The 19,088-nt window shown below is 42.9% G+C and overlaps 1 protein-coding gene across 4 annotated transcripts in view; it reads left to right on the forward strand.

Annotated features, from left to right (window-relative positions):
* Positions 1 to 8,016: 8,016 nt before the first annotated feature.
* The window catches only part of FOXJ3 (forkhead box J3), a 141,588-nt gene continuing 130,516 nt past the window's right edge, over positions 8,017 to 19,088 (forward strand). For 2 of the 4 annotated variants that reach the window (XM_077844471.1, XM_077844472.1), the window contains exon 1: positions 8,017 to 8,350. In XM_077844471.1, the coding sequence (XP_077700597.1) occupies positions 8,032 to 8,350 (319 nt within the window). In that variant the 5' untranslated portion in view covers positions 8,017 to 8,031. Of the gene's footprint in view, positions 8,351 to 8,828; positions 8,969 to 19,088 lie in introns of those variants that run through there. The other 2 variants (XM_077844473.1, XM_077844474.1) reach the window with 2 other exon arrangements.

A 19,088-nucleotide genomic window follows, 5' to 3' on the forward strand; every position in this document is an offset into this window, starting at 1 on the left:
TTGACGGGATGAGCACTGGGTGATATGCGATATGTTGGCAAATTGAACTCCAATAAAAAATAAATTAAAGAAAAGGAAGAAAGGAAAAAAAAAGAAGAAAGAAAGAAAGAAAGAAAGAAAGAAAGAAAGAAAGAAAGAAAGAAAGAAAGAACGAACGGAAAGGCACCTGGCTGGCTCAGTGATTGAGTGTCTGCCTTTGGCTCAAGTCCTGATCCTGGGGTCCTGGAATCGAGTTCCGCAACAGGCTCCCCATGGGGAGCCTGCTTCTCCCTGCCTGTGTCTCTGCCTCTTTCTCTGTGCCTCTCACGAATAAATAAATAAAAGAAAGAAAGAATCTTTTTGTACATGTTATTCAATCTGGTTAATCTGCTAAGGTTAACCCAAATAGGTTCACTGGATAACTCTTCATTTCTCTGCTTTAAATTAGTCCTTTGAATATTCTAATTATGCCCAGGCACTGTTATACCTGAGAATTAGATGTATATCATCTTTGCAGTATTTTAACTTTTTAAGTGAATAGTATTAATAACAGATTGAATCTCTTCCTGGTTTTGAAGGACTGATCCACAGATTTGGGCAGTCCTAATTCATTTTCAGGACTTTTTTCAATGCTTTCTTTGAGGATGCTCCATGGAAAGCTTTTCAGTTACCACTCTGTACTCTTTGGAGATGCCTCAGGGCCCTGCACCTTTGTCTGAATTTGACTTTCACCTGCATATTCTCTTAGTCTGGTCCCATTAAAAGATTGATCCACAGTGCACTTCAAGCTAGATTTCTCATTGCCAAGTCCCCAAGTCCCCCGGGCTCTTCAAGGTTTTCTGGTCTTCGTAATTTACTCAGGCAGGTTTGTGTGCCTTTACTGAGGGCCTATGATTCTTCAGCCCTGCAGATGCTAATGTTCTAGACATTTTTTTTTAATTTCTGCAGCATTTCAAATAAAGGCAATGCATATAAATTGTAAGGTATTATACAAAAATTTGCTAATAATATTACCATACATATGACACCTAAAGCACAATCAATAAATAGACCAGTGAGATTACATCAAACTAAAATGCTTCTGCATAGCAAAAGAAACCATATAGGTAGAGGAATTGGAGGAAGATAGCCCAAAGGTACAAATTTCTAATTACATTTTAAATAAGTACCAGGGATATAATGTACAACATGGTAACTACAGTTAACACTGCTATATGATATATAGGATAGATCTTAAAAGAGTAAATCCTGACAGTTCCTATCATAAGGAACTTTTTTCCTTTTTCCTTTCATTGTGGCTATACGAGAAGATGAATGTTAGCTGAACCTATTGTAATAATTTCACAATATATGTAAATCGAACCACCATGCTACATACCTTAAACTTATACAATGATGTAACTGAAAAAAAAATATTACTATAGCCTTCTTTTCCAAGATCCCTTAACCCAGTGGGCAATACACAACATAGGAAGAGCCTTTGTGGAGAGTTAAGAGACATGAGTTATAATTCCAGATCATTCTACAGCATTAGTTCAACAAAAATTTGTAAAAATATATTGAGTGCCTTGTAAGTGCCAGGTTTTTTTTTTTTTTTTTTAAGTGCCAGGTTTAAAAATGAATGTGAGGATGGCCTTTGTCTCAAGTACAAAGACCATATTTTAATCTTTGTAACTTCCTCTGACACATGACATGGTCTATGGAACCTCTTATGAAGGCTTGTCTGGGCCCATAGGTCAAGACCAAGTTTCAAATCCTTTCTTTTATGGGGCACCTGGCTGGCTCAGTTGGTGGAGCAGTCTACTCTTGATCTTGGGGTTGTGAGTTCGAGCCCTGAGTTGGGTGTAGAAATTACCTAAAAAAATTAAAATCTTAAAAAAACCCTTCTATTTTAAAGATTTTATTTATTTGAGGGGGGCGGGGGGTGGAGAAGCAGAGGGAGAGGGAGAGAGAATATGAAGCAGACCCTGCCCTGAGTGCAGAACCTAATGAGGGCCTCAATCACACCACTGGGAGATCACAACCTGAGCCAAAAATAAGAGATCGACACTTAACTGACAGAGCCACCCAGGCCCTCCAAAAATCTTTTATTTAAAACCCTTTCACTACATTACAACAATCATTCCATTTCTTATATTTTCTCACACTTCCCAAGCAACTTTTTATACCTGGGGATGACACCAGAAATTTGGGTCACCAAAGGGAAAAAATTTAGCAGGAGTTTGCATTAGTCAGGATAGGCTCTGTTATACTATGGTAGTAAGTTCCAAAGTTCAGTGACTTAATGAGAAAAAAGTTGTTTTTCTCGTTTATGCTCTGTGTCCTTCCCAGGTCAGCTGTAGATTTGCTGCATGTTACCTTCACTCTGGGATCAGGCCGGTCCACTAGCCTCTGTCCCGAATGCTACTGGTCATCGGGGCAGCAGGAAAGGAAAACACAGTGAAGCACACTGACTCTTAAAGCTTCCATCTGAAAGTGGCTCATACAGCCCCTCACACTTTTCTTTGGCTAATGCAAGTCACGTAATCAAGCCTGCTGTCAAAGGAGTGAGGGAAGTACAACCCATCCCAAAGCTACCCCTGAGAAGCACAGTAAATGTTTTGGGACAATAAAATGGTCTACAACGAGTCTCCTGATCCTTTTGTTGTTATTGTTGTTGTTGTTGTTACAAAACAGATTTTCAGCTACCTGCCCCCTCAGGCAGCAGAAACTATTTGGGTTGTGTGTCTATAGAAAAAATGAAGAGGATTCTTTGGGACTTCGTGTGTTGGTCCCAACCCCAATTGTGTCTCTAACAAGGTTTGAAAGGTTTCCTGAAGTAGTACTTGGATGTAAATACACTGTCTTGCAGTGGCTAGCACCCAGAAGGTTACAATTCTCCTATCACTGTGCGTGGATGGTTTAGAGGGTCTTTGAAGATGAGCCTAGAGCCAGGCAGTTCTGGGTTCAAATTCTAACTACCACTCTCACTACAGAGCCTCTATTTCTCCTTCTGTAAAATGGGCATGACCGGGGTATCTGGCTGGCTCAGTAGGTAGAGTATGTGACTCTTGATCTTGGGATTGTGAGTTCGAGCCCCACGTTGGGTGTAGAGATTACTCAAAAAAAAAAAAAATCTTTAGAAAAATAAATACATAGAATGGGGATGACCATAGTCTTGCTACATGGATTAAATGAAAAAGTATGAAAGGGGCTGTCATGTTCCCAATCATACAAGGAACACTCAATAAATATTAGCCACTCTCTCATCATGCTAGAGTTTCTTGATTGTTCTTATTCAGCTCATTAGGCATGAAATAGGTCAATACTTCACAACTTGAAATCAAACAGTTGTTTCCTAACTGCCATGTTTGTACCTGGAGTTTCAGGCTCCTTTGAGCTGCAAACCTTGGCTTTCTTTTCCTGCTAACCAGGTTTTTCATTCAATCATTCCAAAAGATAGAGCTAACTAACTGGAGAGAGGAGATTTCCTCTAATCCTACTCTATTTGAACATCTCCTGACTCACTCATTCTCGTGCCACCCAAATTTCTTCTACACCATTGCTTACACACAATGTAAATACTTCAGTTAATCTATGTATTTGTTCATATTTGTTCAGCTGTCTCAATGCCCTTGTGTCTTTCGTTATGCTTTTAATTAGCTTGGTCAATCCTGAGTGAAGGCAAGCCAAGGTTTGAGCCAGGTGGTTACAAGGAAGACGGATGGGGGTTACAGAGCAGGGAAGGTAGATGGTGTGAGTGCACTTGTGCAAGTGCATTGCTAGAACTTGGAAAAAGTTTAGGCTGCTGCCTTCTACTAGGAAGAAATATTCTAAGCTATTCCTTTCTTCTGCCGTCCGGATCTAATCTGAAGTTAATACCAAGCTCCTAGAGAGCAGGAACTTAATTTACGGATGGTTAAGGCCATAGAGTGCTATGGCCTAGCTTTATGAGTTTGTTACTCCCATCAGTCACTAGTGTTTAAGGACCACCTACATGACTGTAATTTCCATGGCCTCTATTTTCTCATATTTACCCAACCTCTGACTTTATACAAGCTGTCCTCTGCTACCCCAGATTTTCTTCCTCTACTTCAGCCTTGCTTCTGTCTTTACATGGCAAACTCCTACTCATTTATTCAGACTTAGTCTTAACCTTACCATTAAGGGTGCAGCTTTTTTTGGTGACCCTGTCCCCATCTAATCTGAGTTAAGCCTTGTTTTTTTTTTCTCTGTTTCCGTGGCACAAGTACAAATCTCTACCAAATTGCATTGGGATTGTTTACATGTCTGCATCTCCAGCAGCCTAGGAGTTTGCTGAAAATAGAGAATTTATGTATTCCCTTTTGACTCACTAGTATTTAGCCCAATATACGGTCTAGAGTAGGGTCTCAATAAATGATTATCGAACGCTAGTCAAGTATGCATAGTGTCCAACACCCAACTGCTGAGTATCATCTTTAAATAGCATTTGTGGTGCTGAGAGCTTCCCAGTGGCCTTTGTATATAGGCTTTGTTGTTGTCACTATGCATTGAATATGTGAAATATAAAGTATCATCTAAAGATATCCAGGGAATCTGGAAGGATCCTTCAGGGCTGGGGAATAACAGGAGGGACTCTCTCATGGTTTTCTCTCTTCCTCTTGTAGGTCTTGGCTCATTTTAAATTCATTTCTCATTTTCTGCCTTCCTCTTACAATAAATGCAGAGAGAAAAGGAACAAGTAAAACCTCAAGTGTCTAAGTGGCTGTGGGTCACGTGAAGCACTGAACACCCTGCTGATGTACTGCCGGTGTGGCTGAATCAAGGTTTCTGTAGGGCAATTACAGCCTAGCTCAGGGCTGTTTCTTTCAGAGAATTTATAATCCACACGAGGCTGGGAAAAGATCACAAACAACACAAAACAATAAAATCTCTATCTCATTGCTGTCAGCAATCTATTTCCTCTTAAGGAGTTGCTCTCCTTTTTGAGGGCTCTCCTGCTCACCACAACTGTGAGCCAGCCTACCCCACCTCCCAAGACTGGATGAATTACTCTCTTCTGAGCTGACACTCTATCTTGTACATAATGCCTTTCAGGTCTCTATTTGTATTTATTTATTAATTATTATGATTATTATTTTTAAGATTTTATTTATTTATTCATGAGAGAGAGGGAGCAAGCCAGAGATAACAGGCAGCAGGAGAAGCAGGCTCCCTGTAGGGACCCTGATATGGAACTCGATCCTGGAACTCTGGGATCAGGACCTGAGCTGATGCTCAACTGCTGAGTCACCCAGGCACCCCTTAATTATTATTTTTAAAATAGATTTTTAAAAGATTTATTTATTTATTTGACGGGGTAAGGGGCCGAGGGAGAGGGAGAGAGAGAGAAACCCAAGCCGACTTCCTGCTCAGCACAGAGCTGGATGCTGGGCTTGATCTCATGACCCTGAGATCACAATCTGACCTGAAATCAAATCAGACACTCAACTGACTGTGCCACCCAGGCACCCTGGGGGAGCCTTTATTTTATGGCAGCCTGTACATGGGTCCCTTTTGCTAGGTAGCTATGGGTTCTTGTTTCCATTTAATAGGCAAGAAAATGAGACTAAGTGAAACTAAATTGCTTGATACACAGGCACACAAGAACTAAGCTATGGAACACGAGATTAAACGCAGGTTTACCTTCCCAGGCTGGGTTTAAAGATTTCATGCATTTATTTGAGAGAGAGAGAGCACGCACCAGCACACAAGCAGGGGGAGCTGCAGGCAGGAGGGGTAGCAGCAGGCTCCTGGCTGAGCAGGAAGCCCGATGTGGGGCTTATTCCAGGATACTCTTTCCCTTATCATAGTGTAATGTCATTGTCAGATCTATTTGCATCGAACAGTATACTGTGAATTTTTTTTTTAAGATTTTATTTATTTATTCATGAGAGACACACACAGAGAGAGGCAGAGACACAGGCAGAGGGAGAAGCAGGCTCCATGCGGGGAGCCTGATGTGGGACTCGATCCCGGGTCTCCAGGATCACACCCTGGGCTGAAGGCGGTGATAAACCGCTGAGCCACCTGGGCGTCCCAATACTGTGAGTTCTTATAGAGACTGTATCCTATTTTTCCTACTGATCCAAGTCATCATCTTGAACCAGGACAGTGGAGCCTCTGGCTTCCAATGGCCACTCACCATCTACTCTTAGCACCGTAGCTAGAGTGGTCTTTTGAAAGCATGAGCTGCATATTGCTCCTCTGTTCAAAGCCTGGTGGTGGATTTTTTTAATTTAAGATCCTTACAGCGGCCTACAAGACCCCACTGTGACCTTATCTGTCCATTCCTGCCTCTGTTGCTCACCTTGCTCTAGTTGTTCTGGATTCTTCCTGGTTTCTAACACTTTCAGGAATGCTTTCGCCTCCGGGCCTTTCCACTAGCTAGTCCTTCAGCCTGGGACACTCCCAGACAAAGGCACGGCTCACTCCCTCACCTCTTTCAAGTTTCTCATTAAAGTCACCTCATGAATTGGGCTCTCCCTGATGGCTGTTTAAGATCCCATCCTGTAAAACCAGAATTGGAATACTAATGAATCTCCCTTCATTTCTCTTCCACTAAATCCTCTTTGCTTACCCCTATTACCTTGCTCCACACGTCTAGATGTTTTGATAACTCCTCCCTCTCCTCCTCTAAATATTTTCTTTTTCTCCCTCCCTTTTGCCTCAATACTGGCCTAAGGCCATTCGCCTAGATTAACACATGAGTTTCCATGATGAAAGAAGTGAGGTATAATGAAACAGAAAAATATGAAATGCCTCAGCTGAAGCTAGAAAGGAAGCTGGACTATGAAGATGTCAGGTTTGAATTCCAGCTGGTTTTTCTCTCCTGAGCCTCAATTTCATCAGCTGCAAAGATGAGCATAAGAGTCCTTTCTCACAGACTTGCGAAAGCATTGCATGAGAGGACACGTGAAAGCACCTGGCATGTGGTCTCCACTAGCTGGACAGTCCACCAGGTCGGAGCTTTGGCTTGTTCTCCACTGAGGCCCCAGCACCTAACACATGGTTTGGCTTTGTTGAATAAACCTACTACTACTACTACTACTATTATTATTATTATTATTATTTTAAGATTTCATTTATTCACTAGAGAGAGAGCAGCACATGAGCAGGGGAGGCAGCAGAGGGAGAGGGAGAAGCAGGCTCCCCTCTGAGCAGGGAGCCCAACATGGAACGCAATCCCAGGACCCTGAGATTGTGACCTGAGCGGAATTCAGATGTATAACCAACTGTCTGGCATAACCCAGGTGCCCCAAATAAAACTAATATTGATAAATAAACTGCTATTGTTAAAAAAAAAAAAATCCCAAGCCCTACCGTCCTCCAGTTTTCTTCACATCTCTTACCCTGGTCTCTTTTCAGCCATAGCGCTGAATACCTTTTAACACACCAAATAATTTTCTTGTTAGGTTAATCGCCTTTCTCTCCACAATAAATGAAAGCTCCGAAAGGGAAGGATGCTTCCTCCTCCTCCTCTCTCTCTACTGTTTGCTGATGCATCCAAAGCACTAAAATAGTTTCTGACAACCTTAATAGTAATTGGCAAGTATTTGTTGGACAAATGCGTGAATGAACCTTTTTATTTTCAGAGACTTGCTAGCGTCTTAAATATAGAAAAGGAGGGCAGCCCGGGTGGCTCAGTGGTTTAGCGCCGCCTTCAGCCCGGGGCCTGATCCTGGAGACCCGGGATCGAGTCCCACGTCGGGCTCCCGGTGCATGCAGCCTGCTTCTCCCTCTGCCTGTGTCTCTGCATCTCTCTCTCTCCTGTGTATGCTCATGAATAAAAAATTAATTAATTAATTAAAATGGAATACAGGAGTACTTTGAATGCCCAGCGCCTAGAAATGTTTGGCCAATGGCAGGTGTTCAGTGTTTGCTGAAGGAGCTGGGTACTCAGCTCCTTAACTACCTGAGGTCTTTATCCGATTCCCTACCAGACCATTGTCAAAAAAAGGTTCCTAGGGCCAATTCTCATCGAACACTGAGCACCTACTGTGAGCTCAAATGCATGCTTGGTGCTCGCCTTTTAGAGACGTGACTGACCCAATGATGCAACAACAGCAGATTAGAGGTCTGAACGTAATCAAGCATGAAATTACAGGGCAGATCCGCAGGGCTAATAATCTAGAGAAGGAAACCGTGAAGATTGACGTAGAAGGAGATTCCGAGTTCACGTCTTCCGAGCTACCCTTGTGCAGGTTCCACCTGTTGGGAGCAAGGACCGTAACCGGGACAACAGGTGTCGCATCAGAAGGGCCTCGGTGCTGTGCTCTCAGCAGGAAGCTAAGGCTCGACCGGGGATGGGCTCGGTGGACGGGTCTAGAAGCCTGGGCTCGACGGCGCCAGCTGCCCGCGCCGTGCAAAGGTGGAAACGGGGTCCGGTTTCCCCGCGGAGGCGGAGGCGGAGGCGGAGGCGGAGGCGCTCGTCGCCACCGCGAGGGGGCGGGGGGGGCGGACAAGGTCACAGGGCGCCGTGGCTCCGGGGCCCGAGGAGTCCGGGAGCCGCGGGTCCCTGCCGTCCCCCACTACGGGGCCGCCCCCAGTCCCCAGCCGCCGCTCGGAGGCGCAGGGACCCCCGGAAGCGCTCGGAACCGCCAGACGCGAGCCCCCGGCGCCCCGGGGCACTACTTGTCCCCGCGGAGGGATCCCGCGCGCGCCGATCCCGCGGAGGGGAGGGGACGCCGCCGACGCCGGGCCGGTGACGCGCTGACGCAGCGACGTCGCGGGGGGCGGGGCGGGAGGGGAGCGGGCCGGGAAGTAGTTCCGGGTGCGCGGCCCCGGATGTTGGCTGCTCCCGCCGCCGCCGCCGCCGCCGCCGCCGCCGCCGCCGTCGCCGCCGCCGCCGCCGCCGCCGCAGCCGCTCTCGGCGCTGCTCGGGGCCTCGGCCGCTCGCACCAGGCGCCGTTGGGGCCTTTCCCGGGGGGCGGAGACGCACGCAGCGGCCGGGGGCTCGGCCGGGCCGTCCCGGCCTGCGCAGCCTGAGGTGAGTGCCCGCCGCCCGGGCGGCGGGGCCGAGGCGGCGGGCGGGGAGGCGGGGCTGGGGCATCTCCCGGGACGGAGGCAGGGGCTGCCCTCCGCGAGACGGCGGCTCCCCTCTCGGCCGCGGCCGTGCGGCGGGGCGGCGGCGGCTGGCGGGCGGCGAGCGCTGCGTCCCTCCCTCCCTCGCGGCGCTCGGCCTCAGCTGCTGCTGCCCCTCAGCCGGGAAGCGGCGGCTCCGCGCCTGCCGCCCCTCCCCCAGCGGGGCCCCGGGGCGCCGGACGGGCTTCCCGGGGGCGCCGAGCGCGCGGACAGCGGCCGTCCGCCCCTCCCCGGGGCCTGCCCGCCGCCCCGCCGGCCCCCGACCTCGGCACGAGGCAGCTGCTTCCCCTCCGGCCCGGGGCGGGGCGGGGCGGGGCGGGGGGGGGGGTCGGCCGCCGGGGGTGCCCTGCGGGTGCGGCCCGCGCACCCCGACGCCGCGTCCTCCGCGGGCACCGGGGCGAGCGGCCGCTCCGTGCGGACGTGTTGCTGTCCCGTGTGTGTTGCATCCTGCCCACGTGGTAGGGTGTCTCCCCCCTCCCCCCTCCATTTTTCGCAGCTGGCGAGGAGGGAGGTCTGCGCCGTGCTCCGTCCTCCGAGGCTGGTGGTGGGGTCAGTGCGCGTCGCCCCGGCCGACCTTAGGTTGGGGGGCGGCGGGAGAAGCCGGCGTCGTACTCTCGGAAACTGGAAGCCGCGGGGGACGCGGCAGGGCTTACTTTCCCAGACCTCTTCCCTTCTCCGCTTTTAGCTGTTTTCGTCCCCCCCCCCCCGCCCCATCCGTTGCCTGCGACTCCACCGGAGTGTGCTCTAGCTGCTGATGCACCGAGGTGTGCAGTTTGCACTTCTCCGTTCTACTTTCTGTGTGTCTGGTTGGCAGAGGTTTTTCTTTTTCCTTTTTTTTTTTCTTTTCTTTTTTCCTCCTGTGTCGCGCCAGTTTACGTCTCCGTCTCTAAGCGGATTCCCGAATGAGCGGAGTCGGGCTGGCCAGGGACCGAGCGATCGGTGGGCATCTGTTTTGTTTTTTCCAGACCCTCATTCATTCATTCATTCATTCATTTATTTTTATTTTTTGTATTTTCCTTTTTTGCTTCCCAGCGAGACGAGTGCGTGTTGTGGAAGTACTTACCTGCTTACCTGTATGGCTCTTGGAACGCGGCGCTCCGTAGTGTCCCTGAGTCCCAGAGGTCGTGGGAGCTCCTTTATATCACTTTTCCTGTTTTTTCTTTTTTTTTTTTTTTTCTGTTGAGTATCTTTGCGCTCCTCTGTTTTCTGAAACTGGTTTTGAAACGCGTTTTGGGGGTAGTTTGTTTTCCTTTAATGTCCGCGTCCCAGGTTGAGGGCTCCTTGCATCTTCCCGTGTCTCGCTCCTGTGTGACCACAGATTGCTCCCTTAACAGGGCGCAGGCTGCACTCGCAGTGAGAGAAGCCTTATTCCTCCTAGACCAGAGCAAATATTTATACAAAAGCAGCAGCTCCCTTCACTTTTCTGTTTGGATGGCATATATTCATGAGGTGGGATTGAATTCTTAAAGGTTTTCGTTTTTATGAGACACCTGAGGATTTTTGTTTTCTTTTAGTGTCTCGGAGTTGAGGTGAATCTCGTTACCGATATTTGTGATACTGGGAACTTTTCATGTATTTATGAGGTGTTTGTTGGCTGGGGTCAGGACATGTTTATTTTGGCTCTCTTTGGTTCATTAGTTTGGGCCAAATAAAAAAAATCCTTAATATTACGAAGTCACTTTTTAGATTCCAAGTTGGCTGGCATTCTCTTTCTTGATATATTTTTTTTTTTTTTGCGTTGTGCATTCTTTTTGAGTGTATATATATATTTCCTTTTATGTGGTACAATTGTTAGTGTATTCTATGCAAAATAAAAATATTTAAATACAGATTCTATCTGCTTTCATTATGCTAAGTATGGGTGGGGCAGTGGAAAATAGAGACTGTTTTTCTGATGTATTCTGAAGCATATTTTTTTTTAGCAAGTCAGCATTTGTGTCCTGAAAAATACTGTGCTGTGTGTGAAGTAGTCTGTGTGAAGAGACACGGGAATAAAATATGTCTCTATCTATAAATGCTTCAACTTCTATGGGGAAACAACACGTAACATACGTGTTCATAAACCACCAAGCAACATCAGACGCCTGATTGGGATAACAATGCCCAACCTCAAAAGTATAAGTGAGATTTGCAAAAGATAGGAATTTTCAGAGGGGAGGAGATGTATTCTAGGAGAGTGAAGGAGTATTTACAGAGATAGAGAAGTGACAATGTGTATAAAAGATACAGCAAGCGGTTGACCTGCACAAAGAGTCTGGATTGGTAAGTAGTCATAAATGAATTCAGGATTAGTGAGTGGGTATTGGTTGAGGACCTATCAAGAATGTAATGTTTAGTTTGTTGGGGTACCATATTGGATTCTAGACTAGAAGTAAGATAGTGCATATTGTTCCTGAGGAAGGTTTTGTATTATCGGAGTGTTCTGGAGTGAGGAGACTGACAAGAATGGTCTTGGAGAATTTGGGGAATAAGATGAGGGTCTGATACAAGGTAATGATTATTATGGAAATAAAATAATACCTAACATTTATTATTTCCTGTATGCCAGGGATTGTTCTAAGCTCATTACATGTATTTATCTCAGAATCTTCTTAAAGGTCTTACTATTTTTTTTTTTTTTTAAGATTTTATTTATTCATGAGAGACAGAGAGAGGCAGAGACACAGGCAGAGGGAGAAGCAGGCTCCATGCGGGAAGCCTGACATGGGACTTGATCCTGGGACTCCAGGATCACACACAGTGCTAGACCACTTAGCCACCCAGGCATCCCCGAGATCTTACTATTCTTATGAAGAAATTGAGTTACAGAGAGGTTAAGTAACCTGTCCCAAATCCTTGCAGAGCCAGGATTTGAACCCCGGCAGTCTCATCTTTGAGCTTTTGCACTTAATTGTTAAATGAAACTGTCCTAAGAAAGAAACATAGGATATGTAAGAAGATGTATGTGTGAGTAAAAATTAATTTGAACTTAGTGGTGATTGTGGACGAAGGGAAGATAGCAAATAAAACATTAAAAGATAAAAGCCTAGAGTCCTGGGGGGATGATTGATAATAGGAAATTAGGAAAGTATCACTGTGGGGCAACATTAATTGGGGTAAAATCAGTTTTTCAGTAGCAGGCTAGTTTCTTGCCAGTCCTGATGGTCTTTTCTCCTTGCTGGTCTGACTCTGGAAATGAAGACTAGTTTAAGCAAAACAATTAGAAAAACATCTTTTTTTTTTTTTTTTAAAGATTTTTATTTATTTATTTGTGAGAGGGAGAGAGTAGGAGAGCACAAGTATTGGAGAGAGAGAAGCAGGCTGCCCATCCAGTGAGGAGTCCAGGATTCTGGAATCATGACCTGGGCCAATGGCAGCTGCTTTACCAACTGAGCCACCCTAGCACCCTGAAGAACAGATACCTATTTGGAAGAAAAAAATGTACTCCACATTGCAAAGTCACATAGAAATAGGATAGAAATTATTTTAGTTGAGCCTCAGTACTGCTTCCCAGCCTTAGAAAAGACCATAAAGAATGACTAGAGTAACATTGAAATATTTGTGGTACATTACTATAGGATTAATAGAGATAAAAATATTGATTGTTCACTGACCAGGGCTGTAGATGGTAGTAAAAAACAGGTGAGTAGATGAGTGATAGGAAGTTAGTAGTATGATGGTGAAAGGCCTTTGAGGTTTGGAATTTTGGGTGACGTTATAGACTAACAGGTAAACATTCTGAGGAGAACCAGGAAGTACATCAGTGCTATATGGAAGCCAAGGATAGGAGAAGTAGTATGGTTGATAAGTGTCAGAGATAGTCTGAAAGTTCAAAAACAATCAGCATGGTGAAGACTATTATTCAAGTAGGCCTGGGAAGTAAATTTTAACCTTAGAATTTTGAAAGGAAAGAATAGGTGTTTGATTTGTTTTCCACAGAAGGATTTGTAGAGACATTATGGTCTGGTGTGGTAATTTTTTTAAAAAGATTTATTTATTTTAGGGGGTGGGGAGAGAGGGAGAGTCTAAAGCCGACTTTGTGCTGTGTGTGGAGCCTGACGCAGGGCTCTTCTTACAAGCCTGAGATCACAACCTGAGCCGAAACCAAGAGTCAGACTCTTAAGCTAATGTACCACCCAGGGGGCCCCGGTGTTGTAATTTTAAGGATTTTTTTCCTAATGCTTCCACCAGTCTCTTTCTTGTCCACATGTCAGAGCTACTCAAATATCAGAAAATTCACTTTTTTTTTCCTTAAAAAGAGAAACAAATGTATTCTAAAACCAGTGACTTTATACTTGAATGGTTCTCACAAACTTTTCTTACTCTTTTTTTTTAAAGTTTTATTGAGGTATAATTTACATAGTATATAGTTTGCTCATCCAAATTATACAGTTCAATGGTTTTTAGTATATTTAGTATATTAAGTTGTACGTCCATCACCACAGTCATCTTTAGTCATTTCATCAACCCATAAGAGAAAGTCTGTATTCTGTTCTGGACATTGCATATAAATGGAATCATAACAGCATAAGGTATCTGGGTTCTTTGACTTAGCATAATGTTTCAAGCGTTATCCATCTTGAGGTTTGTATCAGTATCTCATTCCTTTTTATTGCTGAATAATACTCCATTGTATGGCTATACTACCTTTTATTTATCCCTTCATTAGTTGGACATTTGGGTTTCTTATTCTTGTAAAAACCTTTCCCTTTCTTCATCTTAGCCCTTACTTGTCAATCTTATTCCTCCAGTGGCTTTTCTTTTAGATTGTAACCTCTGCTATGCATTCTAATAGGAATTGGGGATATAAAAATGAGTAAGACATGGCCCTTGAACACTTAACATATTTTCTCATACATCATCTCATTTCATATCACAACAGTCCTGTGATGTAGGCAAAGCATTTTTTTAAGATGAGTGATTCAAAGTTTAGGTGACTTGCTCAAGATTGTACATCTAAATCTGTAATAGAGCTGTGGGATCTTCTTAGTCCATGTTCATTGCCATTTCTGCTACTCTGTGCTATTGTCTAAGTTAAAGGATTCCTATGTGAATTTCTGGATAATTACAGGGGCTGGGAAATCTTCTTAGTAAATCAGTAATTTTTAATGATTAATCTTAAGACTTAAAATGAAGAAATCTGTATGTGTGTGTATTTTTTTTTTTAAACCAGATTCTGTCACTTGTTTGCTGTGTGATTTAGAGAAGTCATTTCATATTCCTGTCTTTTCTTCAGATCACCAGTGAGTATTTATGTGATGATAATAATAGTAGAGAACATTTTCTGAAGCCTTAGTATGGGTCCAAAACTTACTATGAGTACTTTACGTTTATTATTAATATAATCCTTATAACAACTCTAAAAGGTAGGTTTTATTTTTATTAATTTTATAGGCACAGAGAAGAAACAGGCACAGAGAGATTAAGTAGCTTGTCTGAGATTCTATAGCCAGGGATGGAAAGAGGCAGGATTTGAACGCCTGCAGTCTATTTTCAGAACTTAGTGGCTGTTAATCACTACATTGTACTGCTTACTGTGTTATGAGTTAATAGAGGGTAATATTTCAAGTAAGGGCATGATGAGAGTATGAAGATTGGATATTGAGTATGTTGGGGAAGCAAACAGCAAAATTAAAGCTGACATTGTGTCCACATTTTTTAAAACTACGAACCTGATTCTAGTGTACAGAGATACATGTTGTTTATGCTTACAGGCACCTTTTTTGTTTGTCCTTCCTAACAGCCTTTCAACTCAGAAATTGCATTATTTTCAGTGCTCTTCACCATTGGCTTTGGTAATCACTTAGCTTTTCACGTTGCAGCTGTTCAGAAACCTTGGCTTGGGACAGCTAAAGCTTACTTTTACCTCTCCTCAGCCTTTCTATAACTGAATTTTCGTTTTCCATTTTCAGCAGTTAGTGTTTCAGTCCTAGATAGAGGTACTCTACCCTCCTTCACTTGAAAACTCAGAAAACATCGCAGTGGCATTTTATAACAACTGTCAAAAAAATTTGATCATCTTAATTGGCATAATTGGATTTTAGTGCACAAATAACAAGAACCAAAGCACAGTGTTTTTGGTTAAAGAGATTGACTTACACTGAAATTGGAAAAGGCATCTGCTATACAGGATTTTGGATTTAATAGAATTTGTTATAACCAGATCAGCAAAGCATTATTACTGTGGGCCATCTGTTGGGATATGGAAATAGCTTTGTTATATGGAACCAGATGTTGTATTTATATTTATAACAATGGCATTCTACTTATTTTAAGTAACCTTTGTAGTTAGGTAGCTTCGGCTTCTATTCTACATGACATACTAACTGATAACCTGAGAATGTGATGTCTTTCAAACTGATTATTACTTTTTTATAGAATTAAGACAAAGCAACTGAAACAGAAAGCAAATGAGACTTATACATGTCAGACTTTTGTACTGTGACAAGGTAAAATATAGGATAAATAAGAATATGATTTTATTAGGACCGTATTCAAGAACTCTTTTTTTTTTTTTTTTTTTTTTTAGATTTTATTTATTTATTCATGAGAGACCAGAGAGAGAGAGAGAGAGAGAGAGAGGGGCAGAGACACAGGCAGAGGGAGAAGCAGGTTCCACGCAGGGAGCCTGATGTGGGACTCGATCCCAGGACTTCAGGATCATACCCTGGACTGAAGGCAGGCGCTAAACCGCTGAGCAACCCAGGGATCCCCAAGAACTCTTACTTTGACACATTTAATAAAGCGTAGAATCTAATAATTACTAAACCACTCTGGTTTCTTAAAAATTTTAGCATAAATGTGAAGTGATTTTGTTTTGGTATAATCAGACCTACATTGCCACTGTCCTGCCTGACTTTATTTCCTATCATCAATGGGTAATGGACTCCCACTTATGGAATGTAATAAGAGGAACTGACTGTTGTTGGAACATAATCTTAGAGGACTCTCTTTTGAGTTGAATGCTAATAGTTTAGGAGTGGGCAAAGTCCTTGTGTGGGAGTTTTTAGAGTCTCTATAAACTTTACATGTTGGCTTTCTTAGTCCATTTGGGCTACTACAACAAAATACCACAGCCTAAGTAGCTTGTAAGTAACAGAAGTTTATTGCTTATGTTCTGGAGGCTATAAAGTCTAAGATCAAAGCACCAGCATTGTTGCCTTTTGGTGAAGGCCCCCTTCCTGGTTCATAGCTGGCACCTTAACATAGTGGAACTCCAAGGGATCCCTCTGGAGTCTCTTACAGGTTTCTAATCTCATTCATGAAGGCTCTACTCTTAAGACCTAAGCACCTCCCAAAGACCTACTTAATATCATTTTGGGGGGTGAGGATTTCAACATGTGAATTTTAGAGGGGACAGAAACATTCAAACTCTAGCATAGCATTAACTATTTTTTCATTATCTTCATCTGTAGAGAGAGGGTCATGAAGAATTGGGTCACATATGGGAGAGGGTCACTGAAGAGTTGATCCATTATTCCAGGATGACCCTATATTTGAAGGATACTACCCAGTAAACTTTCAGCTAAACTTTTCACCTGGAGTACAAAGCTAAAAGCTGTAACTGAATTCACCTACTGGAGAGCATCCTGCCCAGTGGTACAATGATATCAAGGAAATAAGATTGATCTGATTGTTAGAGTGCTGATGTTATCCTATTTAAAGATCTCAGAAATTAGGATTAGAATTTTTCTTAAAGTTGAGACCTGTCTTTACTGTATATTGATACACAGATTTGTGAGGGGAATGGATGAGGGGTCAGACTACTAGAACTCGCTAATAATTTCAAATTCTGTTTGCTTACAGAGAGATGGGAGTACAATATGGTAAAAACAAGTTATTGTTGAGATCCTAGATTTTGGTTGGTGGCCACATGGATGCTTATTAAATTGTTAAAAATGACTAAAGGTTTTGTGCCTTGGCTGTAGAACTTTGGGAAGTACAGACATACAACAGTCAAATATGCTGTAATCAGGAGCAAGTTGACTGTCCTAGCAGGAGATGAATAATATATGGCATCATTTTCTGCTAGTGTGGTTGGGTCTGTGAATTTATAACATGCTTTACCTGTCTACCCTGTGTGTAAGGAGTTCTTAATGGTGTTGTCTCACCGTGTGTGTGTGTGTGTAGTTAGTATCACCATCGGAAAAGGCATTTTGCATATTTGGGGAAGTACTGTTTTATAATCTATATTATAGGGGATGTGTGTTTTGGAAAAATATCCATCTTACATTTGAATAATACTTTCTGAAAAGCATTTTCTCTGATCTGTTGGATTTTGGAACCTTGCAACAGCCCAGTAATAGTGGTAGGGCAAATAATACACCTATTATTGACAAATGGAGAAAATGATACAAGTTAAGACTTAGTGTTACTCAAGTCCTTTAATAGAGCAGAGACAGGAACAAAGATCTTGCATTCTGTTTCTGGTCTTGTACTCTTCATAGAAAACTGGCAAAATTTTTATAAAGAACATACTTTGGATTTTTGAGGTAGAAATTAGAGGTTATGGACCCCAAAGGACCTGGGCTATGTAGAGCAGAATTTGTCTTGTGATAATATCAGACTAGGGACTTAAAACTATTGAGAACAACTTCTTCCCTTGTTAAATTTGGGTCTATTTCCAGTTGTTGGATATATTTTTACTTGAGTCTGCTTTCTTTGTCTTTGTAGAATTTTGGAGGCAAGGAGGGAGATAGAATCAAAAGGGACACTTTCAAGAATTACAAAATAGCAGATTTGGTCTTATGGAAGTACATATCTATAACATGTAGACATTAAGAAAATGTTCCTGGAACATGAATCTGCTGAGGGAACTTAGGTTACTGTCATAATGTGAGTCTATTGTCTCTTGCCTAGGGGGTAGGAAGAGTAATAGTATATAAAGAAGTTACAACTGCATAGAAAAAAAATTTTGAAAGAAAGCATCACAATGAGTAGTCTTTATTTTCTCCTTTAACCTGTTTATATTTTCTCAGTTCTCTACTGTGAGCTTATATCATTTTTATAATCAGAACAATTAAACATGTATGAGAATTTAGAGGATTCAGAGAAATGTGAATCATAACACTTTTGAAAAGCAGTTTAAACACTTGGTGCTATCACAGTATTTTGCTTTCTAGACAGGTTCATAAATCAGTTTGATAATAAATTATTTCATTATAATCTATTGGTTAAGTTGTAGGTGTAATAAGTGTTTTGGGTTTTCTTCACATTAGAATTTGGTCATTTAGCTTTGCTGATTAAGGAATTAATTTTAGTTCCCTAGAAGCAACCAAGACTTTAGGTTTACTTACAGTAATTACTTATCAATAAGTGATCTTAAAATAGCACTGTGGTTTATAATGAAAACTAGACTTAAGATCTGCTTGTATGCTACCATATCACTGGCATGTTTCTAATAAGAAAAACCGCTTGTTAGTGCTTCTTTAAGGTACTGTTTTCTTTCTTTCTTTTTCTTTTTTAAGATTTTATTTATTTAAGAGAGAGAGAGTGAATGAGAGCACAAGCATGGGGGAGGGGGGGATCAGGGCAGAGGGAGAGGGAGAAGCTGGCTCTCTGCGGAGCAAGAAGCCTGATGTGGGGCTCAATCCCACGACTCCGGGATCATGACCTGAGCTGAAGGCAGGCTCTTAACCAACTAAGCCATCCAGGTGCCCCATAAGGTGCTGTTTTCATTCAGGGACATTGGACTCATTAATTTCTCTGACTTGTTGCTCATTTATTCACTGTGCTATGTCCTGGGCATTCTACTAAATGCTGGGGAAACAAGTAGAAGACAGGGTTCTTGCCAGCAAAGACTACAGCTTTTAGTTTGAGAGAGAGACTGCAGAGAAAACCTTTGTTATGTGGAGGTATCTTCTTTAGTTTTTTATTTTGTTTATTTTTTTTTCTCTAGTTTTTAACTAAAAAGCCAGAATGGCTACCTTTGGTTTTTGAAGAACTTAATGTATTTAGTGGTGTCTGTAGAGATCTTTAAGAGGAGCGAATGGCTTCATAGTTATTCCTCTGCCTGCAAAATATTCAGTCATCTGAAGAATTTCCTC

Source organism: Canis aureus, chromosome 13 (assembly GCF_053574225.1).
Source record: "Canis aureus isolate CA01 chromosome 13, VMU_Caureus_v.1.0, whole genome shotgun sequence".
Taxonomy (NCBI): domain Eukaryota; kingdom Metazoa; phylum Chordata; class Mammalia; order Carnivora; family Canidae; genus Canis; species Canis aureus.